Genomic DNA, 27,434 nt, shown 5'->3' with positions numbered 1-27,434 from the left:
TAAGGGGCCGAAGGAGAGAGGAATGAGTCAGGTCTGCCATGAGGTGACCATGCGCATTCACGTGAGAGCGAGCTCTGTTCCATCGCAATTCTGAAGACAATGGAATACTCCGGTTGGAACATTATTGAAGAATTATGTTAAAAACATCCTGAAGATTGATTCAATACTTCGTTGGTCATGTTTTTACGGACTGTAATATAACTTTTTAAACTTTTCGGCCATACTTTCCGCTAGACCTGCCCGCGCGTCGTGAGTTTGGAAAGTGTACTGAACAAGGATAAATGACAGACATTATCGAACAAAACAAACATTTATTGTGGAACTGGGATTCCTGGGAGTGCATTCTGATGAAGATCATCAAAGATAAGTGAATGTTTATAATGTTACTTCTGACGTCTGTTGACTGCATAATATGGCGGATATATTTGTGTCTTGATTGGGCTTGATTGGGCTCTGAGCCCCGACTCAGATTATTGCATGGTTTGCTTTTTTCGTAAAGCTTTTTTGAAATCTGACACAGCGGTTGCATTAAGGAGAAGTGCATCTAAAATTCCATGCATAACAGTTGTATCTTTTAGCAATGTTTATTATGAGTATTCCTGTAAATTGATGTGGCTCTCTGCAAAATCAAAGGATGTTTTGGAACTTCTGAACGTAAGGCGCCAATGTAAACTCAGATTTTTGGATATAAATATGAACTTTACCGAACAAAACATACATGTATTGTGTAACATGAAGTCCTATGAGTGTCATCTGATGAAGATCATCAAAGGTCAGTGATTAATTTTATCTATATTTCTGCTTTTTGTGAATCCTCTCTTTGGCTGGAAAAATGGCTGTGTTATTCTGTGAATAGGCACTCACCTAACATAATCGTTTGGTTTGCTTTCGTCGTAAAGCCTTTTTGAAGTCGGACACTGTGGCTGGATTTACAACAAGTGTATCTTTAAAATGGTGTAAAATACATCTATGTTTGAGGAATTTTAATTATGGGATTTCTGTTTTGAATTTGGCGCCCTGCAGTTTCACTGGCTGTTGAAGAGGTGGAACGCAACCGTCTCACGTACCCTAGAGAGGTTAAATGGTTTCAGAAGGTCAGGGAAAGGAAATATTTTAATGGTGTCGAATGCTCTGTATCCTGACTCTGGTGAGGCCTGATCAATCTCACTAGAAATGACAGAAAGAGGTGGGATGTAATTATAAAATGAACGAGAAACACCAGTCTCTATTCAAATTGTACCATTACTGTTGTAATTCTAAGTTGATTAGTTATTCGAATTAGTTTATTTTGATTTAACATGTTTTTGAATCATGTGTTCGAAGGGAAAAATTACCAGTTTTCTGGGGTCCTGGTCTTTGGGTAAATCTACAAATGTACTTTGTTCAGTCTGCATATAGAAGAAAATATATACGTTAAGGGATGACAGTTACTCCAAATGGGGTATGTCATGTGAAATGCTGATCATTTTTTTTGTTTCCATACAAATTTCACCAGAATGGGATTTATTGAGTGTTGGATTTCTGCGAGGGGTTAGGGTGATAACTTTCTGATCTGGTAACTCCGAGAGATCGCCAGTAAAATAAGATAGTATGAACTAATTTTGAAAAGGGTTTTAGTAGTAACAGTATGTTATGCTCTTTAACCTTTTCTTAATAACATATCTATGACAAATGTCAATGTAATAATTCATGCTTGCCTGGATTTCCTGAAACAGAAATTGAACTAAACTGTTGTTCTGATCTGTGCTTTTTTGAGGTTATCATCATGGAAGGTGACATCAAATCGTGTCTTAATGCATGGTAGGAATAATTTGACCACAAACAGTGTGTGTGAACCTCAAAACCCTCCCTAACCGGCTGAAGAAAGAGCGACAAAGGCGTGCACTGTGAAAGCGACTTAACACTTCTGAGTCCGAGCCATGAACCGCGGCAAGAGTGCTGAGAGCGCGTGTGGAGTGAGCGTGAAGAGAGAGAATGGCTTAGTTTATTATGTTTATTAGGTTATTAGGTTATTATGTTTATTAGGTTTCGTGGAACATCAGAGTGATAAATGTTCCAGAGGGATTGATGTATATTGACTAATTGATTTGAGAATGTTGTAGTATGTTTAAAACTAAAGTGCATTAAGAGGAGTAGTGACTGTGTTAAATACACTTAGGTCGGAGTCATTAAAACTCATTTTTCAACCTCTCCACAAATTTCTTGTTAATAAACTATAGTTTTGGCAAGTCGGTTAGGACATCTACTTTGTGCATGACACAAGTAATTTTTCCAACAATTGTTTACAGACAGATTATTTCACTTATAATTCACTGTATCATAATTCCAGTGGGTCAGAAGTTTCCATACACTAAGTTGACTGTGCCTTTAAACAGCTTGGAAAATTCCAGAAAATTGTCATGGCTTTAGAAGCTTCTGATAGGCTAATTGACAACATTTGAGTCAATTGGAGGTGTACCTGTGGATGTATTTCAAGGCCTACCTTCAAACTCAGTGCCTCTTTGCTTGACATCATGGGAAAATCGAAAGAAATCAGCCAAGACCTCAGAAAAAAAATTGTAGACCTCCACAAGTCTGGTTCATCCTTGGGAGCAATTTCCAAAGGCCTGAAGATATCATGTTCATCTGTACAAACAATAGTACGCAAGTATAAACACCATGGGACCACGCAGCCATCATACCGCTCTGGAAAAAGACGCGTTCTGTCTCCTAGAGATGAACGTACGGTGGTGCGAAAAATGCAAATCAATCCCAGAACAACAGCAAAGGACCTTGAAGATGCTGGAGGAAACAGGTACAAAAGTATCTATATCCACAGTAAAACAAGTCCTATATCGACATAACCTGAAAGGCCGCTCAGCAAGGAAGAAGCCACTGCTCCAAAATTGCCATAAAAAAAATCCAGACTACGGTTTGCAACTGCACATGGGGACAAAGATTGTACTTTTTGGAGAAATGTCCTCTGGTCTGATGGAACAAAAATAGATCTGTTTGGCCATAATGACCATCGTTATGTTTGGAGGAAAAAGGGGGAGGTTTTCAAGCCGAAGAACACCATCCTAACCGTGAAGCACAGGGGTGGCAGCATCATGTTGTGGGGTTGGTGTTGGGACAGCGTTGGTCTGGTCCACACACAGTACTCCTTACAGCACCTGCAGCGGTAAAGATAGTCATGTCTCTCCTCGTTGGGTGCATAGTTCTCACGAGAAGTTAGGTCCAGCGGCATAATGGGTGAGCTTGAAGACATGACAGAGGACGCGGAGCTAAAAAGAGAGAGACTAGATTCCACTGTAAACATGCAAATGGGTTGGGTCTAGGAGCTACTTAATCACAGTTGGGTTGGGTTCGCTGCTTTATTGGTTAATGCATCATATGAAAGAGGATATATGTTGGGGTAATTGTACTCTAAACATTTTGAAGACATTGGTGTGAAAGCATATGCAGTGCTGAGTTACCTCGTGCCTATCAAATGGCAATGAAGGAGATGGGGAACAAAGTGAAAATGACATGGCTTGGGAACACCTCTCGGAACCTGGGGCCGAAAAGGGGAAGACTGGGCGAAAGCATTAAGAGGCTTTTTAGGGCTTTCATTTTTGTGGAGTCCAGCAGAAAAGTATCCTGGAGGCATAGAGTCAGGTGAAGAGAGAGTGGGAATTGTCATGGTCTCAGACTTTGGTTTATGCATATATAATTATGCATAGCTTATCACATTGTTAATACTGTTATGTTTTGTGTTTCTCATTGCTTTGCAAGTCTTGTGCTCTTAGGAACCAGAAGGAGAAAGTGGAGAAACTAAAAGCAGCTCAGCTGAAGTGAAGGAAGTCACCAGCTTCAGCTGGAATGCCATTCTGTTGTGTGATGAGAGATAGAACAATCTTATTTCTATGATCACACCATACACAGAGGCCATCTGACTTTTTAAACCTCACGGAAAGAAGGTGAAAACCTGAACCAAGACCAGAGGTTCCCCGTCCAGTGATCCCAGGGGACCAGGTTTACATCCGAGTGTTCCGGAGGAAGTGGAACAAGCCAAGGCGAGAGGGTCTCTACAAGGTGGTCCTAGCAACACGAATAGGTGGAAGGAAGCACCACGTCATAACATCTAAACCACTGCACCAAAGCTCCATGGGTGATCGAACGACCATTGAGCCCGGAGGGAACGGAAGGAGAGGATGCTGATACTCCAGGCAGGAGTCCGGAGGGAACGGAAGGAGAGGATGCTAATACACCTTATCACAGCCATTAAACTCTAACTGTTTTAAAGTCACCATTGGCCTCATGGGAAAATCCCTGAGCGGTTTCCTTCCTTTCCGGCAACTGAGTTAGGAAGGACACCTGTATCTTTGTTGTGACTGGGTGTATTGATACACCATCCAAAGTGTAATTAATAGCATCACCATGCTCAAAGGGATATTCAATGTCTGCTTTAAAAAAAAAAAACATCTATCAATAGGTGCCTTTCTTTGTGAGGCATTGGAAAACCTCCCTGGTCTTTGTGGTTGAATCTGTGCTTGAAATTCATTGCTCGACTGAGGGACTTTACAGGCAATTCTGTGTGTGGGGTACAGAAAAAGTCATTCAAAAATTATGTTAAACACTATTATTTCACACAGAAAGTCCATGCAACTTATGTGACTTGTTAAGCAAATTTGACTCAAGACATTTCCGTTGTACATTTGTTAATTTGTACAAATTTCTAAAAACATCATTCCACTTTGACATTATGGGGTATTTGTGTGTTGGCCAGTGACACAAAATCTAAATGTAATTCAGGCTGTAGTAACAAAATAAGGAAAAAGTCAAGAGGTGTGAATACTTTCTACAGGTACTGTAGATGAGTAGAGGAAACCTGTACCGTAATTGCTGGACTATTAAGCGCACCTGAATATAAGCCGTACCCACTGATTTTTTAAAAAATATGTATTTTGTACATAAATAAACCGCACATGTCTATAAGCCGCAAGTGCCTACCGGTACATTGAAACAAATGAACTTTACACAGCCTTTAAACGAAACACGGCTTGTAACAAAAATAAATAGGCTTTAACGAAACACGGCTTGTAACAAAAATAAAAAAAATAGCAGTAAACAGTAGCCTACCAAGAAAGTCAAACTTCATTGCGGTGGCGATTGTTTTGGCTTTCAGTCGGATCTGCACAGTTGAAACACCTTGGCCGTCTGCTCTCTGTGTGTTGACCCAGTCTTCAAGCTCATTTTCTAGTTCGGGCCATCTGCTTTTCTTCTCTGAAAGCTTTTGTTGTCTTTTTGCACCGAGTCAGTTCCTCACGCTGCTGTTTCCAACGTCTTATCATCGACTCATTAAGGCCAAGCTCCCGTGCAGCAGCTCCATTTCCTTTTCCAACAGCCAGATCGATCGCCTTCAACTTGAAAGCTGCATCATATGCATTTCTCCGTGTCTTTGCCATGATGAGGGTGACAAAATGACTACCGTAATCAGAATGATGGGAAGTTTGAGCGCGCTCGATTTACGTCACATTATGTGACGGTGCTCAGTTTTTTGGCGGCGTGAATCTTGTGAGAAAAAAAATAATATATATCATAAATTAGCCGCGTCATTGTATAAACCGCGAGGTTCATAGCGTGGGAAAAAAGTAGCGGCTTATAGTCCGGAAATTACGGTAATTATATTTGCTGACACGCTGAACCAGTACACTAACTACTAGCTATGTAGTAAACCATGCCCCTTTGCGAACACGCCTTCTGCGATGTTGGTTACAAGGCGGTACTTATTCCAAGTGTTTGACATGGGGTAGGGAACCAGTAACTTTATGATCAAACTTTATCAGTGTAGAAGCAACTGTAATTTTTCATACTTTGATAGTTCTACTTTGATCTGGTGTCTTCCAAGTATCATCAAATTTCATGAAAAACATATTGACTGTTCGGAACCTTTATTACAACCTTTCTGTTATTACTGCACGTAATTAATTGCCTTTTATGAACAGAGTATTTATAACATTACGTTATACACGCTAAGTTATATTTAAGCAATAAGGCACCTCGGGGGTTTGTGCTATATAGCCAATATACCACGGTTAAGGGCTGTTCTTAGGCACGACGCATCACGTCGCAAATGTTATAAATGCCTTACTGCTATTATAAACTGGTTACCAAAGTAATTAGAGCAGTAAAAATAAATATTTTGTCATACCCGTGGTACACGGTCGGATATACGGCTGTCAGCCAATCAGCATTCAGGGCCGAACCACCCAGTTTATAATTATGTTTTGCCTACCCTAGAAGAGGCCACAGTCCTTCAGGTTGTTCTTGATGATGACGTCGGTGACTGCGTCGAAGACAAACTGCACATTCTTGGTGTCGGTGGCACAGGTGAAGTGGGTGTAGATCTCCTTGGTGTCCTTCCTCTTGTTCAGGTCCTCAAACTGACACTGGATGTAGGCCGCCGCCTCCTCGTACGTGTTGGAACCTGGGAGAGACGGGGCAAGGAGAAAGTGAGCGAGATAAATACCTATAAGATTAGGTATTTTAGGGATGTACTGTCTGTTTTTCCTTCACCATTAGGAGTTCCTGAGATGTTAAACACTTTTCCAGGTGTTGCGAGATCTAATAATATGCACAACGCGACTGCAATTAAGACGACTTGGAACGCACTGTGTGTTCGAGTCGATTGATCTGAGCAAGACTTCAGATTCACCAGAATTTTGAATTCAAGATGATTTGTAGATAGAGTAACAGATGGTGTGTGTGTGTGTGTCTCTTACCTGCGTACTCCGGGTAACAGATAGTGAGAGGACTCTTCTTGATCTTCTCCTCGAACAGATCCTTCTTGTTGAGGAAGAGGATGATGGAGGTGTCTGTGAACCACTTGTTGTTGCAGATGGAGTCAAACAGCTTCATGCTCTCATGCATCCGGTTCTGAGGGACAGAAAGACAACCACACAATGCTTTTAGTTACATGTCCAGTGGTCCCATTATAGCCTGGTCCCAGATCTGTTTGACCCGACTTGCCGGGAAAATGACCATTGTATTGGCAAGACAGCGCAAACAGATCTGGGACCAGGCAGGCTAGTCTAGGCTTGGACGTGTACCGTATACAGTGGCTTGCGAAAGTATTCACCCCCCTTGGCATTTTTCACATTATTTCCTTACAACCTGTAATTAAAATATATTTCTTTGGGGTCTATATCATTTGATTTACACAACATGCCTACCACTTTGAAGATGCAAAATATTTTTTTTATTGTGAAACAAACAAGAAATAAGACAAAAAAACTGAAAACTTGAGCGTGCATAACTATTCACCCCCCCAAAGTCAATACTTTGTAGAGACACCTTTTGCAGCAATTACAGCTGCAAGTCTCTTGGGGTATGTCTCTATTAGCTTGGCACATCTAGCCACTGGGATTTTTGCTCATTCTTCAAGGCAAAACTGCTCCAGCTCCTTCAAGTTGGATGGGTTCCGCTGGTGTACAGCAATCTTTAAGTCATACCACAGATTCTCAATTGGATTGAGGTTTGGGCTTTGACTGGGCCATTCCAAGACGTTTCCCCTTAAACCACTCGAGTGTTGCTTTAGCAGTATGCTTAGGGTCATTGTCCTGCTGGAAGGTGAACCTCCATCCCAGTCTCAAATCTCTGAAAGATTGAAACAGATTTCCCTCAAGAATTTCCCTGTATTTAGCGCCATCCATCATTCCTTCAATTCTGACCAGTTTCCCAGTCCCTGCCGATGAAAAACATCCCCACAGCATGATGCTGCCACCACACTTCCCCGTGGGGATGGTGCTCTCGGGGTGATGAGAGGTGTTGGGGTTGCGCCAGACAGTGTTTTCCTTGACAGCCAAAAAGCTAAATTTGTCTCATCTGACCAGAGTACCTTCTTCCATATGTTTGGGGAGTCTCCCACATGCCTTTTGGCGAACACCAAATGTGTTTGCTTATTTTTGTCTTTAAGCAATGGCTTTTTTCTGGCCACTCTTCCATAAAGCCCAGCTCTGTGGAGTGTACGGCTTAAAGTGGTCTTCTGGACAGATACTCCAATCTCCGCTGTGGAGCTTTGCAGCTCCTTCAGGGTTATCTTTGGTCTCTTTGTTTCCTCTCTGATTAATGCCCTCCTTCCCTGGTCTGTGAGTTTTGGTGGGCGGCCGTCTCTTGGCAGGTTTGTTGTGGTGCCACATTCTTTCCATTAAAAAAAATAATGGATTTAATGGTGCTCCGTGGGATGTTCAAAGTTTGATATTTTTTTTATAACCCAACCCTGATCTGTACTTCTACACAACTTTGTCCCTGACCTGTTTGGTGAGCTCCTTGGTCTTCATGGTCTTCATGGTGCCACTTGCTTGGTGGTGCCCCTTGCTTAATGGTGTTGCAAACTCTGGGGCCTTTCAGAACAGGTGTATATATACTGAGATCATGTGACACTTAAATAAAGTCCACCTGTGTGCAATCTAACTAATTATGTGACTTCTGAAGGTAATTGGTTGCACCAGATCTTATTTAGGGGCTTCATAGCAAAGAGGGTGAATACATATGCACACACCAGTTTTTCATTTTTTAAATTTCACTTCACCAATTTGGACTATTTTGGGTATGTCCATTATATGAAATCCAAATAAAAATCTAATTTAAATTACAGGTTGTAATGCAACGAAATAGCTAAAACACCAAGGGGGATGAAAACTTAAAAGCACTGTATACCATATACCTGGGAATTTTGCTTATATATTTTTTCTTCTTCAAAACAATTTCTTTTAAGTTTATTAATACATTTTTAGCTACTTTAAGTTAATACCTGCAGTCAACTTGTGCATTAAATTAGGAGATTACTTTACAGTGTGATGCTTTGTTCCCAGAACAGTTTTTTAATTTTATTTTTTACTTCACCTTTATTTATCTAGGCAAGTCAGTTAAGAACAAATTCTTATTTACAACGACAGCATACCGGGGAACGGTGGGTTAACTGCCTTGTTCAGGGGCAGAACGATACATTTTTAACCTTGTAAGCTCAGGGATTGATCCAGCAACCTTTCGGTTACTGGCCCAACCACTAGGCTACCTGCTGCCCCAGTTGAGCCAGTCAGGTGTTTGTAAATAGCACAATGAGAGAAAGCGGAAGCTGTCAAGTCCAGCTGTCTATTTGGTTTAACTTGCTAGTTCGCTAAGTAAGTAGCTGAATTAATAAGGAGACCGGGCATCATACAGTGTTAGCTTTCTGCAGTGTTTGAGAAGTCAAAGCGCTTTGGATGAGTTCTGTACAGCTGCCACTGCCATCTGGATTTTCTTGCGTTTTTTCTGCTCCTCCTGCTCCGCCCCCCTCTTCTCAGAGCAGAGCAGGCAGGCCCGTTGCCCTAGCGACTCCAGACAGACACAGCATGTACACATGCTGCTCCAGAGCCAGTGCTGAGCTTCCTTCAGACAAGCATGCCTCAAAACTATAATTTTCAATGTGTGCCAGTCGCTTGTAAAAGTCCAAACTCACCCAAAATGACATTCGGTAGCTACTAACTATACTTATATAACCTCATGAGCTGGATTGCCTGTTTAAGAAATTTGTTTATTTCCATTTGCGCTCATTAGCCTGTTTAGCTAGCAGCCTCTATGGAAACTCACTAGTACTTGTGCTAATTTTGTTAACATTCTGGTACAAGATGCCCAATGGTCTATTCCCACTTTTAGTGCCATCTTGTGTACTAAAACAGTAATACCGTAAATCCCAGAAGAGAGAAGGACGGTATGACGATAAGAAAATATGGATACCGCCCAACCCTCGGCTAGCCCCAGTCTCCCAAGAAGGGAAATTCATCCGGTTGTGTGTAACACACCATACAAGTACATTATTTGAAATAAAGAACTAACACAGCACAGGTTTTTAGAAATGCATATAACAGATATCACAAACGTTGCTACGGTTATGTAATTTGTCTTTGATGCAATAAAGGGAGGAAAATGTGAAACTCAATCCATGTGAATAAATATACACTTGTTTTATATGAGAGATCACTTGGAAAGGGGGATACCTAGTCAGTAGTAAAACTAAATGCATTCAACTGGAATGCGTCTTCGGCATTTAACCCAACCCTTCTGAATCAGAGAGGTGCGCGGGGCTGCCTTAAATCGACATCCAGTGTCATCGGCACCCGGGGAACAGTGGGTTAACTGCCTTGCTCAGGGGCAGAATGACAGATTTTTACCTTGTCAGCTCGGGGATTCAAACCAGCAACCTTTCAGTTACTGGCCCAACGCTCCTACCCGCCAGTAAGGGATGAAAAATGTGCAAAGCATGAGAAAGTGTAGGAGGGGGATGAGGAAAGGATGAAAATGAACAAGGGACAAGGATGACAGAGGGATAGTGCACAATAACAATGACTGATGAGCAGGGGCTGAGAGAGATAGAATGAGGGCAAGGGAGGGATGAATCTCACCATCTCCTCGTCCTCGGCCAGGACCAGGTCGTAGTCACTCAGCGCCACACAGAAGATGATGGCAGTGACTCCCTCAAAGCAGTGGATCCACTTCTTCCTCTCGGACCTCTGACCCCCCACGTCAAACATCCTGGGGAGGAAATATAAATATAGACTTAGCATGTACGCGCAAACACACATGGAAACTCAAAGTATTTTCAAACATCACACTACTCATTAACACTACAGCCAGCAAACTTCAGCCCTGAACTGAACACTCTAGACTATAGAGGGTGACGCACACCCAGTGGGTGTCGTGAGTTGGCTTAGACTATTGAGATAGAGTGTGTACACTAGAGACTAAGGGTCTGTGTCTCACTTGAAGTGGAGGTCTTTGAAGGTGAAGTGCGTCTCCACAATGCCGGTGGTCTTCACCCTGGTCCTCAGCACATCCTGCTGGGTGGGTACGTACGCTCCGTGGGATATCCTATTCAGGTCATTCAGATAACTGAGAGAGAAAAGGCGGAAGGAGAGAGTAGGAGTGAGATGAGGGGCGGGGGTGGATAGGGAGGTCTGTCGTAGTTGCAGTTGTGTGAAGGATGTTAGTGTACTCTGAAGCAGGAGTGTGTGTGTGTGCGCAAGGTTCTCCCCAAAGAATGTAAGAGGATCACAACAACTCCTTGTGGGCTTGTCTGCGCCACCATGTAAAAACCTCCCCTCTGAAAAAGATCATGTCCGAAAGTGCCCTGCATTTGTAATATACAGTACTAGTCAAAAGTTTGGACACACCTACTCATTCAAGGGTTTTCCTTTATTTTTACTATTTTCTACATTGTATAATAATAGTGAAGACATCAAAACTATGAAATAACATATGGAATCAAGTAGTACCTAAAAAGTGTTAACCAAATCAAAATATATTTTATATTTGAGATTCTTCAAAGTTCCCACCCTTTGACTTGACAGCTTTGCACACTCTAGGCATTCTCTCAACCAGCTTCATGAGGAATGCTTTTCCAACAGTCTTGAAGGAGTTCCAACATTTGCTTAGCACATGTTGGCTGCTTTTCCTTCACTCTGCGGTCCAACTCATCCCAAACCATAGCAATTGGGTTGAGGTTGGGTGATTGTGGAGGCCAGGTGCAGCACACCATCACTCTCCTTCTTGGTCAAAAAGCCCTTACACAGCCTCAAGGTGTGTTTTGGGTCATTGTCCTGCTGAAAAGCAAATGATAGTCACACTAAGTGCAAACCAGATGGGATGGAGTATCGCTGCATAATACTGTGGTACCCATGCTGGTTAAGTGTGCCTTGAATACTAAATAAATCACAATGTGTCACCATCAAAGCACCCCATACCATCACACCCCCTCCTCCATGCTTCACGGTGGGAACCACACATGTGGAGATCATCCGTTCACCTACTCCGCATCTTGCAAAGATTTGGACTCATCAGATCAAAGGACAGATTTCCACCGGGCTTATGTCCATTGCTCGTGTTTCTTGGCCCACACAAGTCACTTCTTCTTATTGGTGTCCTTTAGTAGTGGTTTCTTTACAGAAATTTGACCATGAAGGCCTGATTCACACAGTCTCCTCTGAACAGTTGATGTTGAGATGTGTCGGTTAACTGAACTCTGAAGCATTTATGTGGGCTGCAATCTGAGGTGCAGTTAACCTCTCTGGGGTAGGGGGCAGTATTTTGACATCCGGATGAAAAGCGTGCCCAAAGTTAACTGCCTGTTACTTAGGCCCAGAAGCTAGGATATGCATATAATTGGTAGATTTAGATAGAAAACACTAAAGTTTCTAAAACTGTTAAAATTATGTCTGTGAGTATAACAGAACTGATATGGCAGGCATAACCCCGAGGACAACCCCCCCCCCCAAAAGTCAGCTTACTACTATTTTCAATGGCTAGTACTATAATTATAAGCCCAAGTACTCCCAAATTGCAGTTCCCAGGGCTTCCACTAGATGTCAAGTCTTTAGAAAGAGTTTCAGGCTGGTTTTTGGAAAAATGACCCAGAAATTGTACTTTTTCTAGGTGGCTTCCATTTTGGCTGTAGTGTTTCCAAGAGCGTGGAGGAAAGCGTGTTCTTTCTTATCTCCGGTAATGAACATACTATTCTCAGTCTTAAATTGTATAGTTTATTTGCGTATTAGGATACCTAAGGTTTGATTATAAACGTTGTTTGGAAAAGTTTATTAGTAACATTTGGGATTCATTTTGTATGCATTTTGATGGAGGGAAACTGAGGGGATTATTGACTGAAGCGCGCCAGCTAAACTGAGTTTTTATGGATAAAAATGACATTATCGAACAAAAGGACCATTTGTGATGTAACTGGGACCTTTTGGAGTGCCAACAGAAGATCATCAAAGGTAAGGCATTTTTTATATGACTATTTCTGACTTTTGTGTTGCACCTGCCTGGTTGAAATATGGTTTGTATGCGGGGTGCTGTCCTCAGATAATCGTATGTTTTTCTTTCGCCGTGAAGCCTTTTTGAAGGCCGGATTAACAAGAAGTTAACTTCTTGTCAATACGGGGGCGCTGTTTCCACTTTGGAAAAAATCATGCCCAAATTAAACTGCCTCATACTCTATTCTAGATCGTACAATATGCATATTATTATTGGATAGAAAACACTCAAGTTTCTAAAACTGTTTGAATTATATCTGTGAGTAAAACAGAACTCATTTTGCAGCAAACTTCCAGATAGGAAGTGAAAAATCTGAAAACGATGCTCTGTTCCAGGACCTGCCTATTCAATTGCCTAATATTTATGGCTATGCATGCACTTCATACGCCTTCCACTAGATGTCAACAGGCAGTGGAAGGTGGAATGGGGTGTCTAGCTTGATCTGAGGTCGAACAAGAGCTCTTGGAATGACGTGTCCAGAATTTCCTTTCTCTACCTAGGCGCGGGAAGCACCTCCATATTGTCTTATGATAAGCGTTCGGTATACACGGCTAATATCTCCGGCTCTGTTTTTATTTGATACATATTAGAAAAACATCATAAAGTAGGTTTTTTCAACCGAGTTTCATCAGTTTATTCAACGTTTATTGGGACTTTGGAATTTTCCGTTCTTTGCGTCGAGAGAAGATGGGCATGTTCGCGCCACATGGCTAGCTAAGGTTGCTAATTCGACAGAAGAAATGGACATTCTAAAACCAAACAACGATTTATCCTCGACCTAGGACTCCTTGTACAAGATTCTGATGGAAGCTCAACAAAAGTAAGAACAATTTATGATGTTATTTCGTATTTCTGTGGAAAATGTTATTCCTATTCTCTGCCGTTTTGGCGGGCGCTGTCTTGCAATAACGCAAACTGTTTGTTATGGGAAAGTTATTTTAAAAAATCTAACACGGCGGTTGCATTAAGAACCAGTGTATCTTTCATTTTTAAGTATTTTTATGTAAAGTTTATGATGAGTTCTTTGGTCAGATTAGGTGAGTGTCCAAACTAGCTCCGGACATTCTGGTGAATCGATGCTACATATTCACAATGTATAACCACGGTTTGCAGCTCTAAATATGCACATTTTCGAACAAAACATAAGTGTATTGTATAACCTGATGTTATAAGACTGTCATCTGATGAAGTTGGTCAAGGTTAGTGATAAATTTTATATATTTTGCTGGTTTTTGCGAATGCTATCTATGCGGTGAATAAATGCGGTTGTGTGTTTGGCTATTGTGGTAAGCTAATATAATGCTATATTGTGTTTTCGCTGTAAAACACTTAAATCTGAAATATTGGCTGGATTCACAAGATGTTTATCTTTCATTTGCTGTACACCATGTATTTTTCATAAATGTTTTATGATGAGTATTTAGGTATTTCACGTTGCTCTCTGTAATTGTTCTAGCTGCTTTGGTGATATTTTTGATGGTAGCTGCAATGTAAAACTATGATTTATACCTCAAATATGCACATTTTCGAACAAAACATACATTTATTGTATAACATGTTATAAGACTGTCATCTGATGAAGTTGTTTCTTGGTTAGTGACTAATTATATCTCTATTTGGCGGTTTTGTGATAGGTTAACTTCTACCGCATAGGTAGCTTTCTAGGACACGTTCCGCTAGTGGAACCCCCTCCACAACATTCCGCTGAAAAGGCAGCGCGGGAAATTCAAAAATATTTTTTAGAAATATGTAACTTTCACACATTAACTTCTTATGGCTGAAGGGGCAGTATTGAGTAGCTTGGATGAAAGGTGCCCATATCAAACTGCCTGCTCCTCAGTCATAGTTGCTAATATTTGCATATTTTTATTAGTATTGGATAGAAAACGCTAAAGTTTCTAAAACTGTTTGAATTATGTCTGTGAGATTAACAGAACTCATATTGGCAGGCAAAATCCTGAGTTGAAATCAAAACAGAAAGTCAGAAATCTGAGCTTGCATGTATTCACCAGAGTCCCTAAAGAAATCCCCTTGAGCTATGAATGATTGTGCACTGCCTAGGGGTTCCACTAGATGTCAACCATCAATAGAAATTATAATGAGACTTCTATGATGTTGTGGGACAGAATGAGAGCAGAATCAGTCAGGTGTCCATCAAGCAGCCATTTTCTGATCATGCTTTTTCCTCGTGGAAGTCACTTGCGTTCCATGGCTCACGAAGACAAGAAGGAATACTCCGGTTGGAACTTTATTGAAGCTATATGTTAAAAACATCCTAATGATTGATTGTGTACTTAGTTTGAAATGTTTCTTCGACCGGTAATATCACTTTTGTCCGATATAACGCTGACCAGAATTAGCGTTTGGATATGTAAACCAGACGCGCTAACAAAAGAAGGTATTTGGACATAAATAAGATTTTTTTCGAACAAAACAAACATTTATTGTGGACCTGGGATTCCTGGTGTGCTTTCTGATGTAGATCATCAAAGGTAAGGGAATATTTATCATGTATTTTCGTGTTTATGTTGACGCCATCTTTGCAGCTGTGGTATTTTACTTTTGAGCGCCGTCTCAGATTATAGCGTGCGTTTCTTTTTCCGTAAAGTTTTTTTGAAATCTGACACAGCGGTTGCATTAAGGAGAGGTATATCTATAATTCCATGTGTATAACTTGTATTATCATCTATATTTATGATGAGTATTTCGTTAAAACGATGTGGCTATGCAAAGTCACTTGATGTTTTTGCAACTAGTGAATCTAGTCGCCTCAATGTAAACTCAGATTATTTTTATATAAATATGAATTTAATCAAACAAAACATGCATGTATTGTGTAACATGAAGTCCTATGAGTGTCATCTGATGAAAATAATCGAAGGTTAGTGATTCATTTTATCTCTATTCTGGTTTTTGTGAAGCTACCTTTAGCTGGGAAAAATGGCTGTGATTATTGTGGTTTTGTGGTGACCTAACAATCGTTTGTAGTGCTTTCGCTGAAAAGCCTATTTGAAATCGGACACTTTGGTGGGATTAACAATAAGATTACCTTTAAAATGATATAAGACACATGAATGTCTGAGGAATTTTAATTATGAGATTTCTGTTTTTTGAATTTGGCGCCCTGCACTTCGACTGGCTGTTGTCATATCGATCCCGTTAACGGGACTGCAGCCATAAGAAGTCAATACATACATAAAATCAATACATAAGTATATATTTTTAAACCTGCATATTTAGTTAATATTGCCTGCTAACATGAATTTCTTTGTGTCACTTCTCTTGCAACAGAGTCAGGGTATATGCAGCAGTTTGGGCCGCCTGGCTCGTTGCGAACTGTGTGAAGACTATTTCTTCCTAACAAAGACAGCCAACTTCGCCAAACGGGGGATGATTTAACAAAAGCGCATTTGCGAAAAAAGCACAATCGTTGCACGACTACCTAACCATAAACATCAATGCCTTTCTTACAATCAATACCCAGAAGTATATATTTTTAAACCTGCATATTTAGCTAAAAGAAATCCAGGTCAGCAGGCAATATTAACCAGGTGAAATTGTGTCACTTCTCTTGCGTTCATTGCACGCAGAGTCAGGGTATATGCAACAGTTTGGGCCGCCTGGCTCGTTGCGAACTAATTTGGCAGAATTTTACGTAATTATGACATAACATTGAAGGTTGTGCAATGTAACAGGAATATTTAGACTTATGGATGCCACCCGTTAGATAAAATACGTAACGGTTCCGTATTTCACTGAAATAAAAAAATATTTGTTTGAGATGATAGTTTCCGGATTCGATCATATTAATGACCTAAGGCTCGTATTTCTGTGTGTTATTATGTTATAATTAAGTCTATGATTTGATAGAGCAGTCTGAGCGATGGTAGGCACCAGCAGGCTCGTAAGCATTCATTCAAACAGCAATTTTGTGCGTTTTGCCAGCAGCTCTTCGCAATGCTTCAAGCATTGCACTGTTTATGACTTCAAGCCTATCAACTCCCGAGATGAGGCTGGTGTAACCGATGTGAAATGGCTAGCTAGTTAGCGGGGTGCGCGCTAATAGCGTTTCAAACGTCACTCGCTCTGAGACTTGGAGTAGTTGTTCCCCTTGCTCTGCATGGGTAACGCTGCTTCGAGGGTGGCTGTTGTCGATGTGTTCCTGGTTCGAGCCCAGGTAGGAGCGAGGAGAGGGACGGAAGCTATACTGTTACACACAATACTAAAGTGCCTATAAGAACATCCAATAGTCAAAGGTATATGAAATACAAATCGTATAGAGAGAAATAGTCCTATAATTCCTATAATAACTACAACCTAAAACTTCTTACCTGGGAATATTGAAGACTCATGTTAAAAGGAACCACCAGCTTTCATATGTTCTCATGTTCTGAGCAAGGAACTTTAACATTAGCTTTCTTACATGGCACATGTTGCACTTTTACTTTCTTCTCCAACACTTTGTTTTCGCATTATTTAAACCAAATTGAACATGTTTCATTATTTATTTGAGGCTAAATTGATTTTGATGTATTATATTAAGTTAAAATAAGTGTTCATTCAGTATTGTTGTAATTGTCATTATTACAAATAAATACATTTTAAAAATCGGCCGATTAATCGGTATCGACTTTATTGGGTCCTCCAATAATCGGTATCGGCGTTGAAAAATCATAATCGGTCGACCTCTAGTAAGTATTCAAGTAGGCCTATTTTATGACGTTTCCACTGGATCAGAGCATGACATTTTTCCCCTTTTACGTTGAGTGGTTATCGAAAAGGGAGAGAGCTGGAAATATTTTTCAAAATCATTGAGGAACAATTGTCATTCTCAATGAATTTAAAAACAGACTTACTTTGCCTCATACAGCAAGAAAACATTCCTTTGAGAAGCTCCACAGCTCATTTTTGGTGTTGCTTAAGCCAATCAGAAATACTATCAGATCCCCAAATGGGCACATCTATATGCCTATATTTGTGAGCAGGTCATGCAGCCTACAGGCCTACTTCTATACGCAATCCTTACTCAACATTGATAAGAGCGCTCCAAACGAAAGACAATGACTAAATTCACAAAACTCATAAATGGAATGAAATAAACCAAAACTTGTTTTCACAAGTGTTAGCATACGGTCTGCAAACAACGTGTCCACTACGACAATGAGATTGGTAAAAGACTGGAATAATATATTGAATGCTTTAACAGAAATGACCGTAACCAAACAAACATTGTAGATTAGAAATGAAAAGAATTAACGGTAAATGTACTACTACTGATGTGTGTAAATAGGAAATTGATAGACTAACAATCAAACAATTCACACAAGGAAGTTACGAAAAAATGTGTGTGCACAAATTGGTGGGAGAGAGCGAATTCTGGAGAGACATGCATTGTGCAGCAGATACAGAAGAAGAGAAGGTAGAGGAGTGAGTGAAAGGATGATCAGTCCCCAGGAAGTTTAGTTTTACTCAATTTTTCACTCAGCTGCCAGCAGCCTGTTCTGTAAGCTTGCAATGAGTCACTTGTCCACGGAGCAGGAGAGGAAGCCCGAGCGGAAAGGCGACAATGCGAATCATAGGACGCGGAAAGGGAGGAGAGTAGGGTCAAAGAAGCAGAATCAGGAGAGGTGACCGGCTGAGGGAGAAGGATTTAGCAAAAGGGAGAGATGATAGGATCACTTTTTATAGCTACTGTTTACAGGCCTCCTGGGCCATATACAGCGTTCCTCTCTGAGTTCCCTGAATTCCTATCGGACCTTGTAGTCATAGCAGTCATAGCAGATAATATTCTAATTTTTGGTGATTTTAATATTCATATGGAAAAGTCCACAGACCCACTCCAAAACGCTTTCGAGGCCATCATCGACTCAGTGGGTTTTGTCCAACATGTCTCTGGACCTACTCAATGCTACAGTCATACTCTGGACCTAGTTTTGTCCCATGGAATAAATGTTGTAGATCTTAATGTTTTTCCTCATAATCCTGGACTATCGGACCACCATTTTATTACGTTTGAAATCGCAACAAACAATCTGCTTAGACTCCAACCAAGGAGCATCAAAAGTCGTGCTATAAATTCTCAGACAACACAAAAATTCCTTGATGCCCTTCCAGACTCCTTCTGCCTACCCAAGGACGTCAGAGGACAAAAATCAGTTAACCACCTAACTGAGGAACTCAATTTAACCTTGCGCAATACCCTAGATGCAGTTGCACCCCTAAAAACGAAAAACATTTGTCATAAGAAACTAGCTCCCTGGTATACAGAAAATACCCGAGCTCTGAAGCAAGCTTCCAGAAAATTGGAACGGAAATGGCGCCACACCAAACTGGAAGTCTTCCGACTAGCTTGGAAAGACAGTACCGTGCAGTATCGAAGAGCCCTCACTGCTGCTCGATCATCCTACTTTTCCAACTTAATTGAGGAAAATAAGAACAATCCAAAATTTATTTTTGATACTGTTGCAAAGCTAACTAAAAAGCAGCATTCCCCAAGAGAGGATGGCTTTCACTTCAGCAGTAATAAATTCATGAACTTTTGAGGAAAATATCATGATCATTAGAAAGCAAATTACGGACTCCTCTTTAAATCTGCGTATTCCTCCAGGGCTTAGCTGTCCTGGATCTGCACAGCTCTGCCAGGGCCTGGGATCGGGAGAGACACTTAAGTGTTTTAGTACTATATCTCTTGACACAATGATGAAAATAATCATGGCCTCTAAACCTTCAAGCTGCATACTGGATCCTATTCCTACTAAACTACTGAAAGAGCTGCTTCCTGTGCTTGGCCCTCCTATGTTGAACATAATAAACGGCTCTCTATCCACCGGATGTGTACCAAACTCACTAAAAGTGGCAGTAATAAAGCCTCTTGAAAAAGCCAAACCTTGACCCGGAAAATATAAAAAACTATCGGCCTATATCGAATCTTCCATTCCTCTCAAAAATTTTAGAAAAAGCTGTTGCGCAGCAACTCACTGCCTTCCTGAAGACAAACAATGCATACGAAATGCTTCAGTCTGGTTTTAGACCCCATCATAGCACTGAGACTGCACTTGTGAAGGTGGTAAATTACCTTTTAATGGCGTCAGACCGAGGCTCTGCATCTGTCCTCGTGCTACTAGACCTTAGTGATGCCTTTGACACCATCGATCACCACATTCTTTTGGAGAGACTGGAAACCCAAATTGGTCTACACGGACAAGTTCTGGCCTGGTTAAGATCTTATCTGTCGGAAAGATATCAGTTTGTCTCTGTGAATGGTTTGTCCTCTGACAAATCAACTGTACATTTCGGTGTTCCTCAAGGTTCCGTTTTAGGACCACTATTGTTTTCACTATATATTTTACCTCTTGGGGATGTTATTCAAAAACATAATGTTAACTTTCACTGCTATGCGGATGACACACAGCTGTACATTTCAATGAAACATGGTGAAGCCCCAAAATTGCCCTCGCTAGAAGCCTGTGTTTCAGACATAAGGAAGTGGATGGCTGAAAACGTTCTACTTTTAAACTCGGACAAAACAGAGATGCTTGTTCTAGGTCCCAAGAAACAAAGAGATATTCTGTTGAATCTGACATTTATCTTGATGGTTGTAAAGTCGTCTCAAATAAAACTGTGAAGGACCTCGGCGTTACTCTTGACCCTGATCTCTCTTTTGACGAACATATCAAGACTGTTTCAAGGACAGCTTTTTTCCATCTACGTAACATTGCAAAAATCTGACATTTTCTGTCCAAAAAATATGCAGAAAAATGTATCCATGCTTTTGTTACTTCTAGGTTAGACTACTGCAATGCTCTACTTTCCGGCTACCCGGATAAAGCACTAAATAAACTTCAGTTAGTGCTAAATACGGCTGCTAGAATCCTGACTAGAACCAAAAAATTTGATCATATTACTCCAGTGCTAGCTTCCCTACACTGGCTTCCTGTTAATGCAAGTGCTGATTTCAAGGTTTTACTGTTAACCTATAAAGCGCTACATGGGCTTGCTCCTACCTATCTTTCCGAGTTGGTCCTGCCGTACATACCTACACGTACGCTACGGTCACAAGACGCAGGCCTCCTAATTGTCCCTAGAATTTCTAAGCAAACAGCTGGAGGCAGGGCTTTCTCCTATAGATCTCCATTTTTATGGAATGGTCTGCCTACCCATGTGAGAGACGCAGACTCGGTCTCAACCTTTATGTCTTTACTGAAGACTCATCTCTTCAGTGGGTCATATGATTGAGTGTAGTCTGGCCCAGGAGTGTGAAGGTGAACGGAAAGGCTCTGGAGCAACGAACCGCCCTTGCTGTCTCTGCCTGGCCGGTTCCCCTCCACTGGGATTCTCTACCTCTAACCCTATTACAGGGGCTGAGTCACTGGCTTACTGGTGCTCTTTCATGCCGTCCCTAGGAGGGGTGCGTCACTTGAGTGGGTTGAGTTACTGACGTGATCTTCCTGTCTGGGTTGGCGCCCCCCCTTGGTTTGTGCTGTGGTGGAGATCTTTGTGGGCTATACTCGGCCTTGTCTCAGGATTGTAAGTTGGTGGTTGAAGATATCCCTCTAGTGGTGCGGGGGCTGTGCTTTGGCAAAGTGGGTGGGGTTATATCCTTCCTGTTTGGCCCTGTCCGGGGGTATCATCGGATGGGGCCACAGTGTCTCCTGACCCCTCCTGTCTCAGCCTCCAGTATTTATGCTGCAGTAGTTTGTGTCGGGGGGCTAGGGCCAGTTGGTTATATCTGGAGTACTTCTCCTGTCTTATCCAGTGTCCTGTGTGAATTTAAGTATGCTCTCTCTAATTCTCTCTTTCTTTCTTTCTCTCTCTTGGAGGACCTGAGCCCTAGGACCATACGTCAGGACTACTGGGCATGATGACTCCTTGCTGTCCCCAGTCCACCTGGCCTTTCTGCTGTTCCAGTTTCAACTGTTCTGCCTGCAGTTATGGAACCCCTACCTGTCCCAGACCTGCTGTTTTCAACTCTTAATGATCGGCTATGAAAAGCCAACTGACATTTATTCCTGATTATTATTTGACCATGCTTGTCATTTATGAACATTTTGAACATCTTGGCCATGTTCTGTTATAATCTCCACCCGGCACAGCCAGAAGAGGACTGGCACCCCTCATAGCCTGGTTCCTCTCTAGGTTTCTTCCTAGGTTTTGGCCTTTCTAGGGAGTTTTTCCTAGCCACCGTGCTTCTACACCTGCATTGCTTGCTGTTTGGGGTTTTAGGCTGGGTTTCTGTACAGCACTTCGAGATATTAGCTGATGTACGAAGGGCTATATAAAATAAACTTGATTGATTGATTGATAGAAGACATGATGATGAAATATATATATGCGAGCGCGATAGAGAAGGTTCATGACCATCTGGGTAAGGGCTAAGATTGGAGAAAAAGAAACAAAGTAGTGACCAGAGACCTTGAGGGGGGTTGCAGTGAGATTAGTAGGCAAACAGCCTCTAGTAAAGATGAGTTCAAGCATATTGCCTGCCTTGTGAGTTGGAGGGGATTGGGAAAGGGTGAGGTCAAGAGACAAGGAGGGGAAAGAGAGAGTTGGAAAGAAATGAATTTAAGACCAATGCAGTGATGTTGAAGTCGCCAAGTACGAAGAGTGGTAAGCCATCGTCAGGAAATTAGCTTATCAAAGTGTCAATCTCATTGAGGAACTCTCCAAGGGCACCTGGTGGGCAATAGATGACAAAGTTGAGAGTGGAGAAGTGACAGCATGGAATTCAAATGAGGATGGAGCGGTGGGAGTGAGATGAGAAAATCTCCAGTTAGGAGAAATGAGTAGCCCTGTGCCACCACTGCGACAACCACATGCTCTTGGACTATGAGAGAAAACGTAGTCAAATGAAGAGAGAGCAGATGGAGTAGCAGTGTTCTCTGGGGTGATCTAGGTCTCCGTCAAGGCCAAAAAAGTCAAGGGACAATGGCAGCATAGGCTGAGATGAACTCAGTGTTCTTCACCGCAGATCGGCAGTTCCAAACGCTGCCAGAGATACGTAATTCCAATGGAGTTGTGCGTGCAGAGTACATTAAATTAGAAGGGTTGCAGCCAAGGCATGGGGAGCATCTGTAAAGCCTACAAGGAGAGGAGTAAACAGGTATAGAAAAACAGTTGCCAAAGCTACAAAAGAGCTAAATTAGATTAAAAAAATAACTAGGTAAGATACTGGTGTGGCGCCTTTCTCAAAGAACAACTCGTCAGAACAGTCTAAGTTTTGGCGACAAGACCGCCACGACTGCTGCTGAGAAACCAGGGGAGACTGAAGTACTAATTGCCTAGCAGAGGTGAAGAGCACACCTCCCTGTACATATTGCTGATTGCCTAGGAGAGGAGAAACCACTCCCCCTCCTAAACAGCCACTGATTACCCAAACAAGTCACAAATTGCCCTGCCCCTTAATCCTGGTTGATGTGTCAATCATCTGCAAGTTATGAGCAGTCAGTAGTCCACACACCAAGTAGGCACCTAGGAAGACAGGCAGCACTTAACGTAGACAGACCTAGCGAGCAAAAATATAGTACTATCACTCATCAGGGGTCCTCTAGTTATAGAATGGTTCAAAAACGCGCTGCGCCCCACCTCGTTACTCATCTACACCCCCTTGTTAAAGAACCTTGGGGCAGAACTCTGTTGTGTGTGTGTGTTTGCTACTCACTAGGCGGCGGAGTCGTTGAGCTGGTACTCTCGTGACCGGCTGAAGCAGGCCTGGACCCCACCGTCCTTCCAGAGGCGCTGGATGACTCCGGACAGTTCGCCGGTCATGAAGCCCTCCTCTGCCGATCCCGCCAGCACAAACAGCTGACGAGCATCATCCTGGTGGGGGACAGGAGACACAACCAACGGTTAGGAGGCAAAAGCAGTAAGGTAGGGTTTATTCTGACATTCTCCCTATTGTTTTAAACCTAATATGACTTGCAGAGCCTCTCCCACCCTAGCTGGGTGAAGTTTGGGATATTCAACTATATTCTTAGAGGGGCTAGATTTTAAAATGGTTATTAACTGGGGGGCCCCAGACATTTTCTACATGGGATTACACTTCCTAAAACAGCTATATAAAACAATGCACAAACAATTACAATCTTATAAAGCACTTTTATTAAAATTAAATGTTGCTAAAAGTGCTTTACAATTAAACAATTTGATGCACAGAATTAGGCTAAATAGTGGAACACATTTGTACTGATTACACACTTGACCTGTATCACGTCACATGTCCGTTTTACATAGCTTAATCTTTATTTACACACAGGAAACCTTTAACGCATGACATATCTCAGTTGACCAGAATCATATTGGCTCCCGAGTGGCGCAGTGGTTTAAGACACTGCTACTCAGTGCAAGAGAACTGCTGTACCTGGTTCAAATCCAGGCTGCATCACGTCTGGCCATGATTGGGAGTCCCATAGGGCGCCGCACAATTGGCCCAGTGTCGTCCGGGTTTGGCCAGGGTAGGCAGTCATTGTAAATAAGAATGTTCTTAACTGACTTGCCTAGTTAAATAGAAAGGTAATAGAAAATAATGAAATATTTTTATTTTTTAAATTAAATGTATTTGTTTTACACATAGAAACTTTTTATGCGTTGCATATATCTCAGTTGACTAGCTTTTGCAGAGAAGTCTCTTGCCCCCCACATTAGTAGAGAACGGGTCCCTATAACAAACTGCACCACCTCTGTGGGGATTTAAACTGAAAGCTAACTTTGCAACAAGATTTGATGAGTTTATCTAAAAACTCTGACATCACGGGAGTGATCTGTACTGATGACTGAATATAGTTGTAAGGAATTGAGTGTATTGTTTGGGCTCAAATCAGGAGAAAATAATGTTTGTTTTTCAATCATGTCAATAACAGTTTTAAACTTCCCCGTAGTCCCAAATTGAGTCCATTCAATTGATTGAAAATGTCACAAAAAAATAGAACATCTGATACAAACTCATCAAGCATTTGCTAGATATGTGTTGGCTGTCTTTTGGCGGCAATTGAGGAGAAAAGCATCTCCTCCCTAAGCTCACATAGGCTGCTCTCGAAAGCATTATTACCCTTGCTTAGCCACCGAACAATATGTAAAAGTAGATCATGATGCTCAGCAGAATACAAAACAAGCAATGTTGAAGGCTAGATGTTGATTGGATACAGTTTATTATAAACACCATGGACTCAGTTATGGCTAACTCACCACTGAGTAAAGTGTAAAGCACACTCTGGTATCAGGCAGTGTAGTGATCTCATCTGCGGTGAAAGAGCCAATAGGCAGGCAGGCAGACAGACAGACCCTGTTAGCAGTTCTTATTGGCTGTAACTGGTATGTTGAGTGATACTGATTGAGAGCACTTAAATGGGTGGGACTACAGAAAAAGAGAATTTTTTTAAATTCATGTTTTATGATGTTGATCAAGGGCCATTCTATTCTGGTTAGAGCCAGTTTGCGCTGTTCTGTGAAGGGAATATTACACAGCGTTGTACGAGATATTCTGTTTCTTGGCAATTTCTCACATGGAATAGCCTTCATTTCTCAGAACAAGAATAGACTAACGAGTTTCAAAAGAAAGTTATTTGTTTCTGGCCATTTTGAGCCTGTAATCAAACCCACAAATGCTGATGCTCCAGACACTCAACTAGTCTAAAGAAGGCCAGTGTTATTGCTTCTTTAAATCAGAACAACAATTTTCAGCTGTGCTAACATAATTGCAAAAGGGCTTTCTAATGATCAATTAGCCTTTTAAAATGATAAACTTGGATTAACTAACACAACGTGACTTTGGAACACAGGAGTGATGGTTGCTGATAATGGGCCTCTGTATATATTACATTTAAAGAAAAGAAAAAATCTGGTGTTTCCAGCTACAATAGTCATTTACAACATTAACAATGTCTACACTGTATTTCTGATCAATTTGATGTTATTTTAATGGGCATTTTTTTGTGTGCTTTTCTTTCAAAAACAAGGAAATTTCTAAGTGACCCCAAATGTTTGAACGGTAGTGTATGTGTTGCCACCCTAGGGTCACACACTACACAAAGCAAATGTAGAACTTTTATTAAATCAAAAACATGTCAAACCGTCAAAAATACCATATGCTATAGGTTGGCTATAACGCCCTAATCAACCCTACCCCTGCCTCTTACAGTCGAACCCTACCGCCTGCCGTTTAACCCCATTAACTCACAATCTCCACCCCTCCTAGACTCCCAGATCTAGGATCAGCTTTCCCTCACCAAATTTCCAAATTAAACTGCCTCGTACTCAATTCTTGCTCGTACAATATGCATATTATTATTACTATTGGATAGAAAACAATCTCTAGTTTCTAAAACCGTTTGAATTATGTCTGTGGGTGAACCAGAACTCGTTCTACAGCGAAAATCATAACAGGACATGCGAAGCTCTGAAAAATAGTCTCTGATCTCGGATCAGTTTTAAGCTCTGTGTATGCCCTATGGATCGAAATGAACTGCACCCGCCTTCCCCTGGATGTCAGTAACCAATGAGAAGTGGAATGGCGTCTCTACGTGTTTCTCAGAGTTTATAAAACGCAATGAAGTGAGATGTCCCTTCTTTTGGACGCTCGCCAGGACGCAAGGGAGGACATCAGAATGGCATGCTCAAAAGCTCTCGTTATTGATCAAAGATATATCCGTCTGTGATTTAATTCGATATAGGTGTTAGAAACATCATAACGAAGTTATTTGAAACCGATTTATATCAGTTTATGCGAGTATATTGCTATTTTTCGGAATTTCCTTAGTATTGCGTTTGAGGATTTGGACATGTGTGTGCCACGTAGCTATTGTTAGCTGCTAGTTCCGAAGTTGAAGAGGTCGTTTTACAACAAAGCAACGATTCTTTTGGACAAAGGACACATTGCCCAAGATACTGATGGAAGCTCGTCCAAAAGTAAGAGTTATTTATGATTTTATTCCGTATTTATGTGGAAAAATGTAAACGCAGTTGTCGGCCATTTTTTGCGGCACTAGTCTGGCTGTAACTCACAATGTATGTCTAGTAACGTTAATTTTAAAAATCTAAATCAGCGGTTGCATTAATAACCAATGCATCTTTCATTAGCTGTCCAACCTGTATTTTTTTAGTCAATCTAATCGATAAATAATCGTAAACATAGGTGCCTTTCCAAGATGGTGCCGGCCAGAATACATGCCATGTTTTGACAGATTACATTGCATAACCACGATTTGTGATGCTAAATATGCACATTTTCGAACAAACTCTATATGCATTGTGTAATATGATGTTACAGGACTGTCATCTGAAGAATTCTGAGAAGGTTAGTGAAAAAATTAATATATTTTGGTGGCGATAACGTTATCGCTCTTTTTGCCTTGATTCAATGCGGGGGTGATGTTAGCTCATGTGGTATGCTAATATAACGATATATTGTGTTTTCGCTGTAAAACACTTAGAAAATCTGAAATATTGTCTGGATTCACAAGATCTGTGTCTTTCAATTGCTGTAGGCTGTGTATTTTTCAGAAATGTTTTAGGATGAGTATTTTGGTAATTGACGTCGGTCTCTGTAATTATTCCGGCTGCTTCCAACGCTATTTCAGATTGCAGCTGCAATGTAGAACTGTGATTTATACCTGAAATATGCACATTTTTCCAAA

The 27,434-nt window shown here is 41.3% G+C and overlaps 1 protein-coding gene across 1 annotated transcript in view; it reads right to left on the bottom strand.

Moving 5' to 3' along the window:
- Positions 1 to 27,434, bottom strand: part of LOC139584553 (guanine nucleotide-binding protein G(i) subunit alpha-1) — a 71,803-nt gene that overhangs the window by 11,105 nt on the left and 33,264 nt on the right. Inside the window, exons 4-8 of the mRNA XM_071416553.1 lie at positions 23,465 to 23,622; positions 10,762 to 10,890; positions 10,404 to 10,533; positions 6,744 to 6,897; positions 6,257 to 6,448 (exon numbers count right to left, since the gene is read on the bottom strand). Coding sequence (XP_071272654.1) covers positions 6,258 to 6,448; positions 6,744 to 6,897; positions 10,404 to 10,533; positions 10,762 to 10,890; positions 23,465 to 23,622 — 762 coding nt within the window. The 3' untranslated portion in view covers position 6,257. The remainder of the gene's footprint in view (positions 1 to 6,256; positions 6,449 to 6,743; positions 6,898 to 10,403; positions 10,534 to 10,761; positions 10,891 to 23,464; positions 23,623 to 27,434) is intronic.

The sequence above is a fragment of the Salvelinus alpinus genome, chromosome 9 (genome assembly GCF_045679555.1).
Source record: "Salvelinus alpinus chromosome 9, SLU_Salpinus.1, whole genome shotgun sequence".
NCBI classification, from domain to species: domain Eukaryota; kingdom Metazoa; phylum Chordata; class Actinopteri; order Salmoniformes; family Salmonidae; genus Salvelinus; species Salvelinus alpinus.
Note: the sequence above shows the minus strand (reverse complement) of the source record. Positions and strands in the feature narration are given on the sequence as shown.